The following is a 21278-nucleotide window of genomic DNA, read 5'->3' as shown; positions in this document are numbered from 1 at the left end:
GGGTTCAGCCAGAGCCACTCTTGGTGTTCCTTGCAATCTAGAGACCCAGGGACAGCTGTCTTCTAGCCCCTTGTCACATTCTGGCACATTCACAGGGCTTCAGGAGACTTTCTGGCCACTGGCCACTGGTAGAGCCTTTAGGGGCCATTTGGTACCAAAACTCAACAGCTTGAAACACAAGCTCACTCTCAGACAAAAGAATCCCCCCCAGGAAGACTTCTGAGCAGGGACAGCACAGGAGATAAATACATGGTGGCAGCCACACAGAGTGTTTCAAGCCCTGTTACAAGACAGGAGCCATAGAGTGGCCTGATGCAGAAAACCTGGGCAAATCCAGAGGGGGTAAAAAGCAAAACAAAAGGGCTGGAGAGATGGCTCAGTGGTTAAGAGCACTGCCTGCTCTTCCAAAGGACCAGGGTTCAATTCCCAGCAACCACATGGCAGCTCACAACTGTCTGTAACTCCAAGATCTGACACCCTCACACCAATGCACATAAATTAAAAAAAAAAAAAAAAGCAAAACAAAACACTGAGGAAAATGCAGTGTGACTGTGAATGTAGGAAAAGGCCAGCGAAGGACACTGTGAGGGATGAACGTTGTTTTTATTCTGTGTCTCTGGGTTTTCAATATGGGAGCCAGAAGGCATAACTAAGGGCAGGGACAGCAAGCAGGGTTCAGCACCCACTGCCTCCCCTGCCACGTGGGCCAATTCCCCCACTGCCACAGCAGCCGAAGGTGAAGGGTCACCGGAAGTCCTCTTTTTTTTTTTTTTTTTTTTTTTTTTTTTTTGGTTTTTTCAAGGCAGGGTTTCTCTGTGTAGCCTTGGCCATCCTGGACTCGCTTTGTAGACCAGGCTGGCCTCGAACTCACAGCGATCCACCTGCCTCTGCCTCCTGAGTGCTGGGATTAAAGGCGTGCACCACCACGCCCGGCGGAAGTCCTCATTTTATAGAAGAGAAAACTGGAGCCCAGAGAAACTAAGTCAAAGTTCCAAAAGCAACATAGCAAACAAGGGCAGAGTCAGGGTCCATGAGCCGTGCTCCCAACCCCCCTCCCTGAGGCCTGCCAGCTACAGAAACTACACAAGGAACTTTCAAAGTGAAGAAGACCAATGCATATGGGCGGGCCTCTTTCCTATGGAGCCCACCCTGTTTTACATATCCTTGGAAAGTACCCCGGCTTTGAACTACTGGCATTCAAAGGCAACTACCTTATAGACGGCAAACCCAGGGTAGATACGTTAATTGCCCTTCGTCCGCTTCCCAGCTATGCAGGGGCAGTGGTATGTTCAATGGTATAAAGTCTATGCTCAAAGGGACCTCTGAAGCAGAGGGGTTGTTGGCATGTGCTCCGCCCCTTATGAACTCTGGACACAACGGCTGCTGTTATGTCCTTACTCTTCCTATGTGGTGCCACCTGGCCTGAGAACACACAGAAGCTGCATTAACGTCGGGTCTCAGACAAGGCCTAAGTGGACAACTGTACAAAGACAGGGCAGGGACTCTCAGACCACCACTCTTACCTGTGGCATTGCGGGGACACCGGACTGCAGCCACCTCTCCAGCTGGCGTCTCCTTCCAGACCACAGTTCCAAAGTTGTCCTCATCACAAATCTCATGGGGCTCTGTAAGGGGCCAGACAGAGAGGTGGGCAGGTTTTGGGATGAAGGGTTATGATCCTCAGCGCCCCCCCCCACAAGTCCACTTAAACTAAAACACAGTGGGAAAGGGCTCACCAGGACATCGTTGGGCACCACACTGTCGATACTCATCCTGGGGTCCCTGGCAGGCTGTTCCCCCAAAGAAAGGCCCAGCGCAGACACGCTCCCGCCGCTGGCTTCCACCTCCACACGTGACGCTGCAGCCGCCCCATGATGCCCAGGCCTGCCACTTGCCATCCACTGCAAGAGTGGCCCAAAATAGGGCACAGATGGCAGGAAGAGAAAGTAGGGCCCAGGATCAGTAGGGAAGTAGGGCCAGGGGGACATGGAAGACAAAAGAAACAGGAGTGTTGACACAAGAGCCAGAAGGAGACAGAAAATTGAGATCCATTGAGGAGAGGTCTGAAATCAGCTTGACTCAGACAAGAAGCCAGATCTCATAATGCAGCCGAGCTCTGTCACCTGACCTTGACCCCACTGCTCTGTCCTGAACCCCATTAACACTTCACCCAACCCCACCACTCTAAACTGCACCCACCCAATGGGTTCATCCTGACACCCTAACTGCACTGCACGTCTCCCCTATACCTACTCCCACAGCCATGCCTGCCCCGTGGGCTCCACCCTTTCCCCTGAGCCCCGAGAGAGTGCATCCTGACCTGGGCACTGCTGCACGAAGCAATCTCTTGTCTCCACCCAGTGGCCCTGGCACTCAGCGCCTCCATAGGAAGGACCGTTGCACTCTCGTGTCCGCTGCTGGCGGCCTTGGGAGCAACTGGCAGAGCAGGTGCTCCAGCTGGACCATTCATTCCAGTTTCCATCCACTGCCCGGCCCGGGGGAAGAAGAGAACGTGACACTGGTGTGAATACCCAGCACCCCCAGAGCCTGGTCTGGGACGCACAAGAACACACCCCAGGGGCACCATGCAATAACTCACTTGGGATTAGGGAAGGAACACCACAAGGTCACACCTCAAACTAGCAGTGGTCTGAGGTTTTTAACCTCTGAGCACCCTGAGGTGAACCTGACCATGGGTCACACTGGGTTCCTGAACTGACAAGTGGCTTGCTGGGTCCATTCCTCCACGCCCGGCCACTCCCTCCCTCTCACCTACCAGGGCACAGAGCAATGTTGCAGAACTTGGTTTGCTTCTCAGGACCCTCACAAGGGTTGCCTCCAAACTGAGGAGGCCTGCAGGTGCGAGTGCGGTCGCGGAAGCCGCGGCCACAGGTACTGGAGCAGAGGCTCCAGGGTGACCACTCATCCCAGGCCCCATGCACTGGGGAGAGACAGGAAGCCACAGCTGTCGCTTTGCCCAGAGGCCCCACCCACCACCCCAAGCCCCACCCTGAGCTCCGCCCCTCCCACCTGGACACACAGCCGAATTGTTGCAGAGGCGCTGTTCCCTCAGAGGTCCGCTGCACTGAGTACTGTAGGAGGATGACACGCAGAAACGGGTGCGGGTCTGCCAGCCTTCACCGCAGGTGCTGGAGCATACGCTCCATGGGGACCACTCCTCAGCTGCTGGGTCACCTGTGGGTCCAGTCCTGCCGCATCACGGACCTGCCATGCCCCTTCCCACAGGACGGAGCCAGATTCCGAGGCCCACTGGGGGAGGCAGAACCTTGCTGCGGGGCAACAGGCCAGAGGCTGGGGATCTGTAGGTCTCAAGATGACCTACTCCCGCCACTGGCTGGGTTCCCCAAAGTCCGGATCTGATTTCTACTCTCCTATCAGCTCCCCTAAGCCAGTCTGGCCAGAGCAGGAGTCTGGCACCAACTAGATGAGATGAATTATAGCAATAAGTTATTGGAATCACGACTGGCACCTAGCAGCCATTACTAACCCGGTCCCAGAAGCCAGCACTCTCTCCCCTCCCTGCCTTGGGCTGGGTGTAGGCTAGCCCTACCCGCCCTGCCAGCTCACCAGTCTGGGGGGATGGGAACCCAAACTGCTGCAGCTCATCCCCAAGCTCCTCACGTCTCCGGGCATCCGTAGACCTCAGGGACTGGCTCCGTGAGCTGGTGCGCCCAGTGGCTGCGGGATGAGCTCAGGTTAGCACCCCCGTGTGATTCCCTCTGTCTTTGGTCACAGCTGAACACCTACTGTCACCAGAGCAGTCTAATGCCGATGAACAACTGATAGGCCCCACCCACCAGAGCACTTTCCCTGGCACCAGTCACTATGGGTCCCTCTATAGGCCCCTGCCTGCCCTCTTTCTCAGCCTCCTGGACTGCAGGCAAGTGGTGACCCTGCAGGACAACTCTAACTGCTGCCCCTTCCTCCCCAACAAGCCATCCTTTCCTCCCTGTGAGATGCACAGGGGCCTCCCCAGGCTCTCCTTGGGAAAGAGCATCCAAAAAACAAACAAACAAACAAAAAAACCCAAACAACAACAAAACAAAACACCCAAAACAAAAACAAACAAACAACAACAAAAAACGAAACCTGAAGAATGACAGCCTCATTAGAACTTGATTTAGCTTTATGGGAGCAGCTAAAAAATGCATGAGGTCATTAGAAAGCCTTATTAAAGAAATACATCCCGAAGGCCTATCCTGCTGGAGCTGACTGGCTTAGCTGCAGCTTGCTTGTGGGGCAGCTTGAAGAATCCCAACCCACAACTAGCTGTCTCCAGGGTCCTGCCTAGTCTGGGTCAGGCAGAGCCTTTCAAGGCTCCACCTCTAAGCACCCCTATCCCTAACCAAGTTCATCTCATTAAACACCCCCCCCCCCACACCACCTTCTTTCCATTGAAGAAGCCCTACCCTGCCCCTTTCAGGCCCTGACTCCTCCCCTACTTGGTCCCACCCACCACTTCAGCCCCACTCTTGCCCCGCCCACTTACGGCCGCAGGCCTTTCGATTGCAGAGGCGCCCTTCTTCCAGAACGCCCTCACAGCCTCCGCCCTCCATGCCAAGGGTGGGCAAGCAGGTGCGGGTTCGAGTTTGCAGGCCTCCCCCGCAGTCCCGCGTACATTCGCCCCACAAGGACCACAGTTTCCAGCCACCTGGGGGAACAAGAGAAAGGTTCAGGGTCCTGCCATCTTTGGGGTCCAGTGGAGGCCAGAAAGGGTAGCTGTGGGCTTTGAAGCCAAGGGGAGGAAGACAGCCAGGTATGGCAAAGGCATGGGGAGCTTTGTCCCCAGGTCCTGACACCCTCTAGAGAGCTGGCGTCAGCTGTGAGCCAGGAGGTCCTAGGTAGGCCGGAGACAAGAACACACTATGGCCCCAGGCTGACTTGCTGAGTAAACATTCACCTCGCGCCCACTATACTGCCTTATAGTGTGAGGCCTGGTTGTGGGCCACCATTCATAAATACCTGGATCCAGCCTCCCCGTGGGCCCTCAAACCCTCAAGATTCTTTCCTGGCATTCTTGTCCAGGTGAGGTCACTGCCAAGGCCTCCACATCTACACTCCAGAGCTGGGCGGGGGGAGTAGGAAATAGCCATTTTCATAACTAGCAGCCCAGAAACCTCCCCTAGACTGTAGATGTGCCCACCCTCTGAGCAAGGCCAGGCCACTCAAGGCTACACCTGAGTGGTGGTGGGACAAGGCTCCATTTCCTGATCCGATACTCAGAGATGGTAGGCCCCAGAGTGTGAGCAGTCCCGCCCCGATGGCCCCATGGACCTTCTCCTTGGCCTTATGGTCTCCCTGAGGAGAGAGCCAACTTCTACGGTTTGGAAAACCCAGCCAGAGCCAGCCCATGGCCCATTGCTTGTGCTCAGCTGGGCCAGCAGGGGGCGCTGGGATTCCAAGGAGCGACTGGGGGGGGGTGGGCAACTGCACTCTTTTGAGGTTGGTAGGATAGGAAGGGCCATCTTCCATGTTCCTATGCCTGTTGTAGAGCCCCCAGTCCCACCCCACCCCCGCAACCTCTGCTGAGGTGCCAAGCCAGGGAGTCAGAGCTGCACAAGCTGAGTAATAGCAGGAAGTACAGAGACTGCTGTCTCAATATCATCTTCACCTTCACCAGGAGGGTCCCGGGGGTGAGAATAAGGGCACCACAAGGGTACAGGAGAAGGTAAGCAGTGATACCCACAACAAGACAAAGTTGAAAGCAGAGGGCAGAGAGTCTCCAGCACAGCCCCACACATAAACATACTAGGTAGGACAGGACAGCATCTGGTCACAGACGGGGTCCAGGTGGCTGCTCTGAGGCTGCTGGTCACGGTCACATGCTCTAACTCAGGACAAGCAGGAGCAGCTCTCAACCAGGTCAAACTCCAGGTCTTGAACCAAATCTGATGCCAGGTCTCTGCCCCACCAACCAGCCCCAGGAAGGCCACCTGCCAGGATTAACCGTGGCCCAGCTTTCTGTCCTCAGGAGTCTCACCTGCCGCAGCCATTCTGGTCCCATGATTCCAGACAAAGGAGCCAGGAGTCTTTGAGGCAGGCCTAGGGTGGGGTCAGGGTTCTGAATCCTGCCTGCGCCCCCCCCACCTCACTGCTCCAGCCCAGCCCCCCACAAGGAAGCCTGAGTGATGTGAAAACTGGCAGTGGGTGGGAGAGAGGGTGTCCAAGCTGGGCTAATCGGAGGATGCCACTCAGTTCCCATGGCAACTACTGCAGCACACAGCCTTTCAGGATAGACCCAGGTTAGGCCTCAGCTGCCAAAACACCCACTATTTTGGGGCTGGTTACCTTGGTGACCCAGGTGGTGAGGATGTGGGAGAGGGAGGGGAGAGAAGAGGTGGGGCATATCAGAAGCTGAGGGAGGGGGGACCCTATGTCTGAGGATGGATCCCCTCTTCTGGCCCAGCCCTGACTGTGGTCCCACTGAACCCTGATCTAAGCCACACAGAGATTCCTAGCCCTATTCATACACTGAGTCCTGACTCTGATTGTATACTAAGCCCTGATCCTAGATATATATACCGATTCTTTGTCCTGGTCACAGACCAATATCTGGCCGTAGCAACACTTGTCCCTGATCCTTATCATAGACCTTAGATGCCAGGCATAGGATCCCTGATCCTCCATTGCGTACTGGGCCCTGATCTCAGCCACAGACTGATTCCCCAACATTGGCCACCCTCCTTCCCCTAATGAATGTTCAGAAAATGATAACTGCTGTTTTTATTATCATTTTCATTTTTAATGTGTGTCCTCACACACAGCTGACTTGATAAATGTTTGCCCAGACTGAACGCATCCATGCCAGAGGGAGCATTATGAAGGAAGAGGTCCTGGGGCCAAAATGAAGGGCACCGGGGGACACAGAGGTGTGCGTGCGTCAGGGCTGGGTGGGCACAAGGGGGCAGCGAAGGAGCAGGCAGGACTCAGGGGTGGGCTGCCCCTCCAGGCCCGGAAAGAAGCTGTCATTCTTCCTTGCTCAATGCTTCCTCTGTCTGGCGACCTCATTTCCATCTCATTACAGGCATGAATAGAGCCAATTATCGGCCAGGCAGGCCGGCCACCCAGGAGGGAGGGTACCAGTGAAGAAGCTCTGGTACCCTTCCCACCCTAATGCCCTCGTTTAAGGGTGGTGGGTTCCCTTGATCCTGCACCCCAACTGGGTTGAAATGGACAAGGGAAGGAGATCCCCCTCCCCCAGGCAGTCTCTTCCCAGTTCTTGGGATCCCCTTTGGAGGAGGGGAACCATGCACTTCCATCTTCTACCAGCAGGGGGAGCCCTACTCCCGCAGGTTGGGCAGCAGATCATTCCTGCACATTGCCACTCAGCTCTCCAGACACTCATGGCAGGTCCAGGGACAGTCCCGGCCCAGGAGGCTAGCAAGACCCCTGCCTCCCAAGGACCCAGCTGCAGCAGGACTGCTATGAAGTAATTAGACACTGGAACCAACAGCTGGGTCTGGAAGTCCTGGACCAGGAACAAGGAAGATACTAAGGGGCTGCAGAGGAACCTGCCCTCACAGCTCCTCCACAGCCCTTCTCCAGGCAGATCCTGACTCAGCCAGATGCAAGCTACCAGCAACTGTCAGAGCTGGCAATGAAGGGCACTCAGATCCTGGGCTAGATTAGGAGGCCAAGTCCACTGTCCACTGTGGAGCACTGGACTCCCTGATCCCATACCACGCAGCCTCCTTCAGGCCTTAGGCAGATTCTATAAATGAGTATCATCCCAACCTCAGATCAGGAAAGGGGGACAGAGGAGGGGACAAGGCACTAGAAGAGCGAGCAAGCCACATCTGTAGTAAATTCTTGCTGCCAGGTGTTCCCTGTCCCGAGAAGCTGTCCTATTTAAAGGCCCAAAACATTTAGTTCACACTGGAGAACTTAGACAAGTGGCCTCTGTCCTCGGTTAGCAGAGTGGGCGGTAGAGGCTGCTGACCCTCCTCCCATCGTCGTGGGAAGCATGACCCAAGCTCAGGTCACAAGGACTTCTTGCCACTGGCCAAGCAGATGCAGCTCTGGCACAGAGCTGAGGCAGGTGACACGGCAGGAGCTAGGGCACATGGGAATTTCCCCGTGGATGATGGTACCCACATTTAGCACTTCCACGGTGCCCTGTCCTGTTCTTTCCTTCTAGGAGTGTTGTCTGTGATGTGCAGCAAAGCCTGTTTTCTAGATTTTTCTAAAATCTCTCTCTCTCTCTCTCTCTCTCTCTCTCTCTCTCCCACCCTCCCTCCCCCCCCCCCCCCCTCTCTCTCACACACACACACACATACACACACACTCAGGGGTGGTGGGAGAAACTCACACTTCCAAGATGGCACCTGCCTCTCTATTACCCTGATTACTCTCACAACTCCACTGCACCCCAAACCACACCCCGAGGTTCTCTCCAGGCCCAGCCTCTGCTTCTACACCTTTTGGGTGTCTCTGGGGACTGAGCCTCAGAGACTGGGGGAATCCCTGACCAAGTAGGACGAGGGCTGTAGGCACAGTGAGGGGATCAGCTCTAGTCTGTTAGCTAGTCATAAGCCTCCAAGCACTCCAGGACCCCAGGCAAAGTAGCAAGTGTACATACCCTAACATGGAGACTCTACCCAGGCTTCCATTTCAGGCATGTACACACAGACACAGATGGCACATTTAGCATATACACAGGGATGCATATATGTGGTGGAATACACGCCCACAGCAACACGCACAGGGACACACCCACAGGACTCACACACAAGGACTCACACACAGAAACACACAGGGACGAACTTACAGGGGCATTCAAGGGTTCCTGGGCCACACTCACAGGGACTCACGGTACACACATGGCAACACACTCATGACGACACACGGACACACACAGGAACACACAGAAACACACTCGCAGGTACACACGCTCACAGGATCTCACAGGCCTGCAACCCCAGACTCTTGCTTTTTTTCATTATCTTACAGGTCATTTCTGCAATAATATTCTTTAATTAAAACATGAATATTTAAAGCAACCCTTGAGAAAAATGATCCATCTCACAGAGGCAGAGACAGGAGAGAGATGGAGGAGGAAACAGAGAGAGAAGGGATTGGAGACTGTGCAAGGTACGGGTGAGTGCCGGGGCCTGGCAGCCTGAGAAAGACCAGGCAGCAGGGCCAGTTGCCCTAGCCTGAAATCCAATGTGTGACAAGGCCACGTGGCATTTGGACAGGCCTTGTGTGTGGGGGGGGGGGGCGAGTGGAGTAGGGCTGAAAGTGGGCCACACCCTCAGTGGGATGTCTGTTGATTCCCCACCTCAGCGATACATTGCCTGTCTCAGGAGAGGATGGGTCCCCAAGCTTGACTGCTCCCAGAAGACAGTGAGGGCAAAGGCCCTGGTAAGACCAGGGCGTCAGCTGCACATCCTGGCACAGCTTCCTCTCTGCTGAAGTGTTGCCCCAACTTGTGTCCTTAACCACCCCTAACACCCGAAGTAGAGCTCAGTGCACACAACGGCACCTGCTAGTCTATTGTCAGTCTATCTCTTGCACGCTTGTGTGGCCTGACCTACCTTGACATCTCTGGGCCTGATTTTTATAAGCATGTACAGAGTGACTGCTTTGGGCCTGGTTCTGGCCTCCACTCTAGGCACACATCGGTGATTAGGGCGCATGCCCCATCATCTTAACACAGACAGTGAATAAGAGGCCCGCTGGAAGGGCTGCCAGGGAAGACAGAAAGGGGTAAAGTACCTCTCTGGGAGATGACACACATAAGCAGGGCTCCAAGGAAGAGGCCTAGGGGGGGTACTAAGGAGGCGGTCCTGGGGAGGCAGCGCCCCTGTAAAGGTATGAACAAGACAGGGACAGCCTCTGCTGGAGCCTGACTCATGGCCCTGTGGAGGGGGGGGGACTCATCCGTATGTGATGCTTCCAGAACAAAGTTGGCACTCAGTGGCCAGCCATTGCTCCCATGACCAGGAAGTGGCAGAGCCTTCTGGACGCAGGGCACAGGCACCTGAGCTGAGCTGAGTGACCATGGGTTACCCTACTCACAAGAACTCGCATTCCCTGCCTGGGGTTTTGTGCTCTCCAAACCATCGCCTACTAGCCTAAGCAAGTCAGACAGATAGACCCCCACCCTGGATACAAATATACACACATACACACTCACCATGCACACGTGAACATATATGCTCAGTGCATGGTACATATAGACCATATATATATCATATATATATATATATATATACACAATATATAGCTCTACAAACACACATATAGTCACAGTGTGCTACATGAACACCCATATGTTCATACATGGATGCATACAATTTTTTCATGTGTTTAAGCATGAACATGGTGTGTTACATGTGCACATGCACCCATGCATACACATGCCTTAGCAATAAACACATGGGCTCACACAATGCTGACACTTACATCCATGAGAGTAGACAAGTATATGCAAAAAGCTGCCGACATAATAATCAAATCAGTTATACTCACTAGGTGTTCATGTGTCATACATGAACACATGTGCAAAACACAGTCCACATATGTATATATACATGGTGCACTCACCATACACATATGCATGAGTGTGTATGTGCATACACAAACAGTGCACTGTACCTATGCACATATGCGTATAATTCATGCATGTACACTCATGCGCTCACGCCTCCCACTTGCCTTTGAGTACCACTCCCTGACACTGTCAGAATCCATGCATACACCTCAAACTGCCCAAGCTCAATCTGTACACATCCCTTGCCTCTGTCTGCCTCTGCTCCTAGGCCCCAGGAGTCTGCCTAGCAATGAACAACAACACTGACTCTTCATCATTGGCAGTTTCACTCCACTTCTTATCCTCGTGGAGACAGAAGAAGGCCCTCTCAGGCCTCCAGAGATGAGAAATGAGGGGCTGGCCTAGAAACACAGGTGAGCCAGGCTCAGACCCAAGACTCCAGCTGGGGTTCCAAGGCCATTGCTCCAACCTGGGCCTGTAACCATTCACCATGTAACTCCTCGACCTATGTCCTACATAACCTCAAGTTCCATTCTGAGCGACCTCAGACGTGTCCTCAAGTTGCGTCTTACAGTCCTGCTTCCTCTGTCCCACATGGATGTCCTCATTTCTGACAGGATTCTGGGGGCCAGGCTTGCTCTTCTGCATTCACACCCACACCCTTTCATCCCGAGTCCATCCGGGCCGGCGGCACCAAAGGCTCTCCTCATCCCCCACCCCCACCCCCCACCCGCTTCCCCACTGCACCCTGACCAGGCCAACATCTGCCACCTCCCCATCTGGGCCCCTGCAAGGAGCTCAGGAACATCACTCCTTTGCACTGAGGCCTCCCAGAGTCCCTCTGTTCTCAAGGTCATGTAAACACTCCACAGAGAGGCCTGGCCACTTCATAGCTCCTTCAGCAAGGGGCTCACATAGCCATTCCTCGGGAAATAAAAAAGAGCTACACACTTCCTCCAACCAACTCCATACCACACAAGCACTTCCATTTGGTGCCCCCAGCCTCTCTCATGCCAGCCCTGGAGCACCTTGGCTACAGGCAGCTATGCCAAGGTGTTTGGAGCAGCATTCAGCAGCTCCCTGGCACAGTAGTTGCCCCAATATGCCACTGAGGCCAGGCTCCTGCACAGGGGGGTATGATGTGGCCTCCCAACCAGAAACAAATAAAATCAATGTGATGGTGCAACCCCGAGAAGCATTTTGCAGATGTAGGAACCCAGGCTCACACAGTTAAATGCTGGGGAGAGGTAGAGCAGGGCACACGGCCAGATCGGCTGGTGACAGCTGGCTCTGCCATCCTGTGTCTTCCCACCCCATTTCTCTAGTCCCCCAGTAAGCATTCCATTCCTCCAGGGTTCCCCCATGGGCCCACTCCCATTCCTGCCACACAAAGAAACCTGCCCTTGTCAAGGTCACAATGACCTCCAGCTTACCCAGTAGGAGGGCTGGTCCTCTGCCCTTCTTTTCATCACAATGACATGTACAGAACTTCCTCTGAGGACCCTGGAGAGGTCAGCTCAGCCTCAGTTTCACAGAGGTCCTGACCTGGGATCTGCCACAGGGTCTTGACCAGAAATGTGCTCGGGGTTGGAAACATTCTATGCAGACTGTACGGCTTCATGGTCTCAGAAATGCTAAGGTAGCTGATGCTCTAAGGCATCAGCATCCTACTCTGGTCCTCCTTGGCATCAAGTCCTCAGCCAAGCCTCTCCCTGGCCCTGCTCACCAGGCAGGGAACAGACTTGAGCTCTCATATCCCAGTGTCCCCTTGATGCTAACTCAGCTCATATTTCCAGATCAAATCCAGGATGCCCTTACCACTTCTTTCCCCCCAGGTCACAGAAAGCAGGTCCCACCTTCTGTTACAGGCAGGACACTCATAAAGATACATTGATAGCTCCATGACTTATCCCAAACAGGCCTGGGCCCTGCTGTCTTTCCCCTAAGGCCACTGTCCTCAGGTGTCCAGCCCATGAGACCTCTTTAGCTTAGATTTAAGACAGTAGTTCCCTCAACACTGGGCTTCTGGGTGTCTTTGACACCCTGGTCCTGTTTGCGATGGGTACATATTGTTGGGTGGTAGCCTTCCTCCTACTTGTGACCACTGGACCAGGATGGCATTTTTGTCCCTGCTCTCATTAACCACACCCCAGTGGCAGCTGCTGTAGACATGCTACACTGAACCCCAAAACCTCACCTCCTAACAATAGCCTTCTGAGTACTCTGCCTCTGCACTCTCCTATGCTCCACCCTGGAGTGTCACTGACCTTCACTTTAGTCCCTAGACACCAGGTACTGCAGCCTAGGAAAGGTTCAAAATGTCATTGCTGAAGATAAGTAGTGTTCTCCTACTGTGGAAGATTTAAACTGGCTTGTGAGGAAACTAGCTACTGATCCTTTCTTCCCTCATTCACCCACATGCCACCCTATTGGACAAGGCTTTCTATACTGGGCACCATTGATAAACTTAAGAATTCTATACATGGTCTCTCAACCCAGATGACAAAAGTGATGCTGGACAGACGCCAGCCTTGGGAACTGCACTTTCCCCCGTGGCCTCACTCCATCTGTTGCAGCACCATACAGGGTCCTTTTTCTGCCACTCACCTGCTGAGCCATGCCCACCCCGGTCCTGGGTCAGGCTGGTGAGGCAGTTCTCAGGGCCACCAGCTACGCCGTCCCTCAAGCAGACGTCCCCACGGGGGACCAAGGGGCTGGAAGCAGGGTCTCCAGCATCTCCACCAAGGCAGGCACAGGGAGTCTGCATAATGCCACAGGGGTGTGAGCTTCGGCTGCCCGCTAGACAGGCAGCCAGCCAGCGGCACAGCATCTGACAGGCAGCATGGCTGGGGTTGCGATTGCCGACCACTAGGTACTCCACAGAGAAGTCGTCACCAGAGCTGGGGAACTCGCCCTGGGGACCGGGGTTCCCTTCTTGGGGTGGCTGTTGGCGCTGCATCTGTAGGAACTGCTTGCTGGCCTGCAGGAATGCTAGGGGTGCAGAGGGATCGCAGAGCTGCAGAACTTCGTCAAAGCTCTCCACACCCAGGTAGGTACGCGTGGACTCCAAGAAGGAGTCGAACTGGTAGGTACGGACACGGCCAGGGCCCAGGCAGGGTGCTGGAGCCTTGGCCACCTTCATGTAGAGCGTGTAGCGACGAGGGTCCGGGTTGCGAAGGGTCCAAGAGCAGCGTGAGGCGTTGGCTGGAAACACAGCGGCTGCCGAGAAGTAGCCGAAGAACTTGCCCTGCACCAATGTGGTGCACTGCTCCGTCCCAGGCCCTATGTCTGCCCCAGAGGCAGCACGTGCCCGGCGCCCCAGTAACAATAGCAGTAGCAGGAGTGGAGCAAGGATCCAGATGGGGCCCGGGGCAGCAGCCTGGCTCCTCATCCTAGCTCGCGGGGCCGCTGGGGTTCCGCGGGCTGGGCAGGCAAGTGCAGGCCAGGCCTTGACATGCCAGGGTCCGGCTGCAGGCAGGGCCGTCCAGGGCAGTAGACCAGAGGCAGGGCCTGGGTGAAGGCAAGGTGGGGAACAGGGGCACTGTTTCAGGAGACAGTGAGAGCTGTGATGACTCCTAAAGTCCAGGCTCCTGGTATTTGCTTGTGGCTTCCAATGGTAGCTGGGGGGAAAAAAAGGCATGGTCTCAGGACTTGAAGAGTCAGGAACTCAGTAGGTCTAGTGAGGCTTTGGGCAATACAATATATGGCCCTGGTGTCTTCCCAGGCACTCACTCTGTCCACTTGTTCCTCTGTCTCCACCATAGTCTGACCCACGGCTCCCCTCTCCCCTTTCCTGAGTGAGGAAGACAAGCTATACTCCTCAGGCCTTTCCTCTCATGCCTTGTTAATCATTGGCCATGGGTGTGCTCACACCCTCTGGACCCCCAAGAGTAGAAACCTGGCTCCCTCAGACCCTCTCTTCACTTCCTTCAGAGGCCTCTTCCTCTTCCTGAAATATCAGCCAATCAAACAGGCATGGTAGCAGGCAGGAGGAAAGAGGAAAGAGGTGACCATGGCCTCTCCAGGGCTCCCAACAGACCTCATACCTTTCCATAAACCTGGACCGGGTATGGACCACCATAAAAGGAAGATCCGGTGCAAGCTTGGGGATGAAGGGACTCAGATATGGCCCTGCTATGACAGCACCCGCCCCCTGCTTCCTATGCATGGCAGCCCCCTGCCCCATGCATTCCCAGCTGGGGATTCCCTTCCTCACTCTCCTACCTGCCTCTTGTGCCCTCACCTTGCCTCTAGCTTGGTGGCTATGCTACCTACATTCATGATGAGGAAGATGAGGCACAGAAAATATGTGGCTTCCTCAAGGTCACAGAAAGTTGGTAAGAGAAGCCCACCCAAACCCTGGAGTGAGCTAGTGCCTCTGGGAACACCTTCCATCTGTGGTGGGGCAGGGGGGAGGGCACTAGGCAATTCCTTATGCACCTCTAAGGGTAAAACTTGAGAGCTAGTCTGGGTTCCACATGCTGTGTAACACCCAGCTCAGCCCTGCCTTGTTGGAGACATCAGTTCCCCTACTGTCCCTCTGCAGCTGAGCCAGTAGGGAAAGAAGGGTGGTCACAGCCAAGCCCCTCCTTCCTTGGCCTCTCAGCCTCTGGGTGCAGACCCAATGGCTCTGCTGACACTGTGTATACAGCAGCTTGTCCCCACCCCAGGGACTCTCCATGCCGTGCAGCCTGGGCCCAACTGACCAGTGACTCAAGGTCAGTCCCAGCTCTGCATTCCACCCTGGCGTCCTTCCTGGACTGCCTCCTGGGCAGGCAGCAGCCTCCAGGCCAGTGCCCAGCCTGGGTAGAGGTTCTGAGAAGATGGAAGCCAGGATGCCTGAGGCTGGACAGTCCTCGCGGAGCCTCAGGCTTTGTGCCTCTGTACAATGAACAGGACCCCCATTTCCCAACTGCTCCCAGAAGGAGGGTCAAAGCACACACATACCCTCCCGCGCCCATCCTGGTCTTTAAAAAGTCCAAACCTGTATTGCTAACTTCTAACCCTGGCATCCCCAGGCCCCCTGGAAAGCACTCTCCGTGTCTCCCTCCTCTACTTCTGCCAGCTCCGAGATAAGCTGTTTTAGGGGTGACCCTTGATGTAACCTCACCAAGCCTTCATGACTACCCAAAGAAGCCATGGCCTGAATCCCACAGTCCACCCCTCACTCTATTGTTCTTGATACCAGTCTGTCAGCAGAGGCCTACCCAGGGCTATACACTCCCTCTATGAAAAGCAGAGGTCAATATCAGGCCCAGGGTAATGTTGGTAAGATCTGGAGGAAACGTTCATCCAATAACCTCCCATGTTATTGCTACTCTACCCTGGAGCCAACGACTTCGCCCTGCCCAGCCAACTCATGCACCCAGGAAGCCCAGGCCATCTTGTGAGACACACCTCATAGCTGAGATCATCCCCATATCCACTACCTTTTACCAAGGGGCCTACATAGCTTGAAAGGACCACCGACTCCCAGGAAGACATTGACTCTGGAGCCCCCACCTCCAAATCTGAGATCAGATATAAGCACCCACCACCAGGCTCTTGCATCCATTTGGAAAATGGGCATGGCCTGGGGTATATTCTGCACTCACAACCTAGCCAGGCAGTATGTGTGTGTGTGTGAGGGGGGGTTATCGGTGGTGTCCATAAAGCCATGTGGACGGTGGCACTGTCCTCCACGGGTCAGCTAGGTGAGAAACACAGGCAAGCTCATCTGAGTTCTTGGAAGGACAGTGCATAATGATGCACATCACCCTATGCCTGCCTATACTCTGTCGCTACAGCAGAGAGCCTAAGGGATCCACGTCACAGATGGCCAGAAGGTCCGCAGAGAACCCTTACCTTGCCCTTACTTGCCACCATCCCAGGACCCCAGGGCGCTAGCTAAGCACAGGCCCTTCTAGTGTCCCTGCTAGCTAGATTCTTGTCACTGGCCAACAACTGTAAGATAGTCAGTTATTCCTGGAGTACTGGCCAGGTACATAGGTTCCCAGTGTCTGTTCCAGGGGAGGTGGCCATGGTGGCCAGTGGCAGCATAGCCACAGAACTGTCCCTTAAATGAGCCACCACTTGTAGGCTGGGGGCCACAAGAGGCTATGGAGGAAGCAGGAAGAAGGGCCTAGAGCCAGGGCCAACTAAGGTAGGGGACCAAGGGGAACATTTCTGGACTGGGTGTTAAGGGTGTAGAAGGTCATAGTGAGAGAGATGGGAGAAAGGGCAGCTGAGAGCAATGACCAACATCCTCTCAGGCAACCGCACCCCTGAAAACCCCTAAGGCCTTCAACAAACACCACCCATGGGGTTCTCAAACAGGGCACCTAAAACTCCTGTAGGGGTTACAGGGTCTCCAAGGGAGGTGCTGAGGCTCAGGCCTCTCCCAGATGTCCTGGCATCTTCTAAAGCAGTGGTTCTCAACTGTCCTAATGCTGCAACCCTTTAATACAGTCCCTCATGTTATGGTGACCCCCCCCAACCATAAAATTACTTCATTGCTAGTTCATAACTATAATTTTTCTACTGTTATGAATCATAATGTAAATGTCTGACACGCAGGGTATCTGATACGTGACACCCCGCCTCAAAAGGATCACAACCCACAGGTTGAGGAGCACTGTTCTAAGGCATCTTAGATTTGAGCTTGCCTCATCCTCATCTTTGGAAAAGGCACGGCTGGCCCAAAGGCATCACAGCCAACACAAGAGAGAGGCCTGGCAGGGCCTGGCTGTACTCTGTTATGAGGCAGGTATAGGAAAAAGTCTGGGTGTCACTACCTGAGGCCCCTGCCCATTCTCCAGCCTGTCCCCAGCTGCCTTCTGCAGAAGCCTCTTCATCCACCTGTCTGGCTCCTCCCACAAGTCCTCTCTCATCCTTCTCAGCCCAAGCAAACCCGCTAGTCGAGAATGCTGAGTGGGTGAGTGGGACACAACAGGGATTGGCTCCCTGCTGGCAGGAGCACCTTACAGTTGACCTCTTGAAGGCAGAGCCCAAGTGGGGTTGTGAGAGCAAGTTGTGATTCAGGCCTCATTTGATCTTCATTAGAGGCATCTGTGGCTTCAGGGGACACTGTGGTTGGACAGGGTAGGGCGGGGTGGGGCAGAAAGAGAGAGAGAGAGAGAGAGAGAGAGAGAGAGAGAGAGAGGCTTTTTATCAGTGGAGATAGAAGGTTCCAGAAGGACAGCTGTGTTGGGGAGGTGGAGCAGACATGTGTGCCTTGCATTTACATGTGTCTGTGTAAGCCCTGTCTACACATGTGTGCATGTATATGAACACAGGCAAGGTGTGTTTAGACTATGGGTTGGAGAGCCCAGCCTCAGAAGTACAGCCTCTGGGGCTGAGCCAGTCAGGCTAAGAACAAAGGACTCACCTGGGCAGCAAGTCTCAGAAAGCCTTGGTGGCCAGGAGCTAGAGTAAGAGGCCATCTGAGTCACATACTCTCCCCATGAAGAGTGGCCCTGAAGCCACTGTAGCATGCACAGAGACCCTCCACCATATGTAGCCTGTGTCCCTCCCCCCTCCCTGCTACAGCAAGTACATAGGCTGCTCCTTGAGAGGGTACCTGGATTCCCCAGGGCTGGACCAGGCTCCCTAAGTTCCGCACCTCCTAAGGCCACACTCTGTACTTCCCTGGTGAAAGTCTGGCATCCCTTGCAGGAGCTTGCAGCCTCGCTCCCCAGAGATGCCCCAAGCATCCGCCAGGAACCCTGAAAGGAGCTGCAGCCTGGCCTGCCATAGGCACCCCCACAGAATTTGAGAGCCTACAAGCTTTGACAGGCTAGAGATGGTTCCTATCTCCTATCCCAAGTGTTAAAAGACTCTCAGGCTAAATGTTCCCAACTTAATATGAGGCTGCCACTGGCCCTCTCTCCAGGAAAAGGAGTGCCTGCCTTGGCCTCCAAAATCACGGGTCACCTCTCTGGTAGAGAGTACCCATCTCCAGGTCCGAGTAACACTGGGCAGTATATATGCCTTCTACTCAATCTGGTTCCCAGAGAAAGAGTTCAGTTTGTACCCAGTCCTGGGCAGACCTCTCTTTTTCCCAACTTTTCCCAACTGTTCTACTTCCAGGAAGCTCTTCCTGGTGTCTAGCCATCATTGTTCTGCAAAGAAGGCTGGCCTGCCTCTACAGGACAAGGCTCTTCTAGGGCATCCAGAGAAACCTCAGGGGGGTAGGAGGTGGTATTAGGGTGTCAATGGGAGGTCCCACTGATGGAATTCATAGATGCCTCAGCAGTTGGAGTGAAGAACAGGAATCAGGAAAGGGGAAAAGGGAACTGGTGACTTGGCTCCCTGAGTGCCACCTGCAGGCAAGAATAAGCATAGCACCTCATGACCCTAGATTCAAGTCTTTGGCGCCCTGGGGGAGTGAGGGTGGGGTGGGGTGGAGGTAGCTAAGTGCCCCAGGCCATACCCAAGGGCCACAGATTCCCACCTAGATCCACCCTAGCCTAGGAAGCAACCACTCCAGTGCAAAATCAAACAACACACACACAGAGCAGTCAGGCCCAGTAACTTGGTCTCCACATCATGTTCCGGGGTTATGGATGGGATGCTGTCAGAGGGCCTTCTCCAGCCTTAGGGCGTCCATTTCTTCTCAAGGCCCTGTGCTAGCCCATATCAACAGACCAAGCAAGGGCCTGGGCTCAGTGCTCCCTCCCCACCCCAGGCTGCCCATGGCATCCTAGACACCAGCCACAAAAGCCACTCTGTAGTCCTGCGGCATCCAAACAGTGCCCGCCTGTGTACTGGATGAGGCTGCAATGGGGGAGGGGCAGGCGCCCCGGGCACTGAGGACTGCCCAGGAGAGGAGGGTGGGGGTGGGAGCTGGGGGGGGGGGTGTCCTTCTTGCTCACAGTGCTCTCCCTACCCCCACTCCTGTGGGCCTCCCAAGCCTGGGTCGCTAGTTGCAGAGGTGGTCCTGCCACCTGCCTCTGGGGCCCTAGTGGGGCCTCTGATGTAGGCTCAAGGCAACCTGTGTGACTCCCACAGGACTTAGGGCCAGAGGGAGCCAAGAATCTGTGAAAGGCCTTCCAGGGGGCACAAAGACAAAGAGGGGGCATCTGCACGACTTACTCCCCAACCATGGTCTCAGGCTCACCTATCAGGTGCAGAGGGAGCCAGCAAGGCCTCTTGAAGCTCCACCCATAGGAGAGAGGTGGGGTGGCCCATGCATCAATCCCACAGGAGACATGGGACAGAAGACCATGAAACAGAACTAGGAGCCTCCAATTCATCAGACCCAGCAAGCCACCGCTCTCCACGACACAGGAGCCACTCAGGGATGTGGCTGGGAATCGTGCTGAACTGCCAGGAGGAAAGATCTGATAGAACGAGGGGCTACTCCGGCAGTGTCTAGAGGGGCTCTGCCCGTGCCCAGCTATTCTCTAAGCCAGTGTATAATCTGCCTTGGCTTAGACCACCCAGACTCCCCACCACCATGGGGAAGCTGAGCAATAGCCTCAGGTCCCCTGGGAAGAAAAAGACTGTCATCTTCTACCCCATCCCACCCCACTGCCCATTGCACCTTGACCCCTGTGTTATTGCGCTCCTTCCTGTCTTGTTGCCATCACTCCAACCTGCCTGGCACTAAAGGAACTCCATATGCCCCACTCCCTTGGCCTGTGCCCATACCATGCCTCCTTCCTGCTGCTCAGGCCCAAGAAATCCAGGGCAGGTCTGAGGCCATGGCAGACAGGCAGGGCTCCTGCTGCCAGAGCTCAGGTGCTAGGAAGAGGGAAAAGGGGAGGACGTTTTGGCAAGTCTCCTAAATGGCCAGCTGCAACAGGCCTTACCTCAAGCCAGTGCTCAGACGGGGGATCTAGGGGGAGGCTATGGTCTGGAGAGCAGGCCCCACCCCAGTCGCTACCAAGACCAACTAGGAGCAGCTAGCCTGGGAAGGCAAGGCTGGGGAAGACAGGGCAAGGCTGCGAGTGGGCAACTAAGCACTGAAGGTCTTAGTCAGTGTATGCCTGGGCTGACCACTTCTGGGGGCGGGGGGCTGACTTTCTGTAGGGCCTTTGGAGATTCTCCAGGCCATTTGAGGGTAGCCTGGGCTCTTGTGGCTGACCTTGGCAAGCTTGGATGTGAGGATACTGAGGGAAAGTCACGAAGCTCCAGGCCTACCCACTGACATCCATGCATCCATACCCATAGTAGGCCAGAAGCTGCAGAATGGAGACCTCAGCACGGTTGCTGGCACTGTAACTTTAGACCAACAACTGTCCTGCCCTGGTGGGTGGGTAGAGGTTGGCCAAAGTGAGACTGCTAAGCAGAGGCATGCAGGGTATACCCCAAAGTAGGGGTATCGGACCAAGCCTCTTGCAGAATCCAAGTGGTAAAGAATATGGTTTCAGTGCTGGGGAGATAGATGGCCCCCTGAGCCTGTGCCCTGCCTCTATTCCATATGCTCCTGCCACCCAGCATAGCCTCCAACCCACATGCAGACCAGGTTATCATGGCTCTGGCAGCAGCATCCCGTGACCATAGCAAACTGACCCCCATGATCACAACCTTACCCCAATATGCCATGTACATGTTCTCCTTGTACCTGTGCACTGGCCATTCACTCATGTACTGTGCAGCATACTGTGCTTGCACACTTGGAGTTGCATACAATGCTGTGTGCATACCACACTGCACACTCACAATACCACATGGACACTGCACACACAACACTCTAAAGTGAGCAGCCTCACACACTTATAACTCAGGGAGCACACACACACTGTCCATACAAGTATACATGTACACACATTCTCATATA

General features: G+C 54.7%; 2 protein-coding genes across 3 annotated transcripts in view; both read right to left on the bottom strand.

The window, feature by feature from the left end:
• Ptp4a3 (protein tyrosine phosphatase 4A3) overlaps positions 1–21278 on the bottom strand; it is a 759824-nt gene that overhangs the window by 4938 nt on the left and 733608 nt on the right. The window lies entirely within an intron of this gene.
• The window catches only part of Adgrb1 (adhesion G protein-coupled receptor B1), a 71982-nt gene that overhangs the window by 45102 nt on the left and 5602 nt on the right, over positions 1–21278 (bottom strand). The window contains exons 2-9 of one of the 2 annotated variants that reach the window (XM_051159720.1): positions 13124–14136; positions 4511–4672; positions 3589–3699; positions 3031–3195; positions 2777–2941; positions 2321–2485; positions 1737–1901; positions 1524–1625 (exon numbers count right to left, since the gene is read on the bottom strand). In XM_051159720.1, coding sequence (XP_051015677.1) covers positions 1524–1625; positions 1737–1901; positions 2321–2485; positions 2777–2941; positions 3031–3195; positions 3589–3699; positions 4511–4672; positions 13124–13907 — 1819 coding nt within the window. In that variant the 5' untranslated portion in view covers positions 13908–14136. Of the gene's footprint in view, positions 1–1523; positions 1645–1736; positions 1902–2320; positions 2486–2776; positions 2942–3030; positions 3196–3588; positions 3700–4510; positions 4673–13123; positions 14137–21278 lie in introns of those variants that run through there. The other variant, XM_051159719.1, reaches the window with a different exon arrangement.

The sequence above is a fragment of the Acomys russatus genome, chromosome 17, assembly GCF_903995435.1.
Source record: "Acomys russatus chromosome 17, mAcoRus1.1, whole genome shotgun sequence".
Taxonomy (NCBI): domain Eukaryota; kingdom Metazoa; phylum Chordata; class Mammalia; order Rodentia; family Muridae; genus Acomys; species Acomys russatus.
The sequence above is the reverse complement of the archived record's forward strand: the minus strand, read 5'-3'. Positions and strand labels throughout refer to the sequence as shown.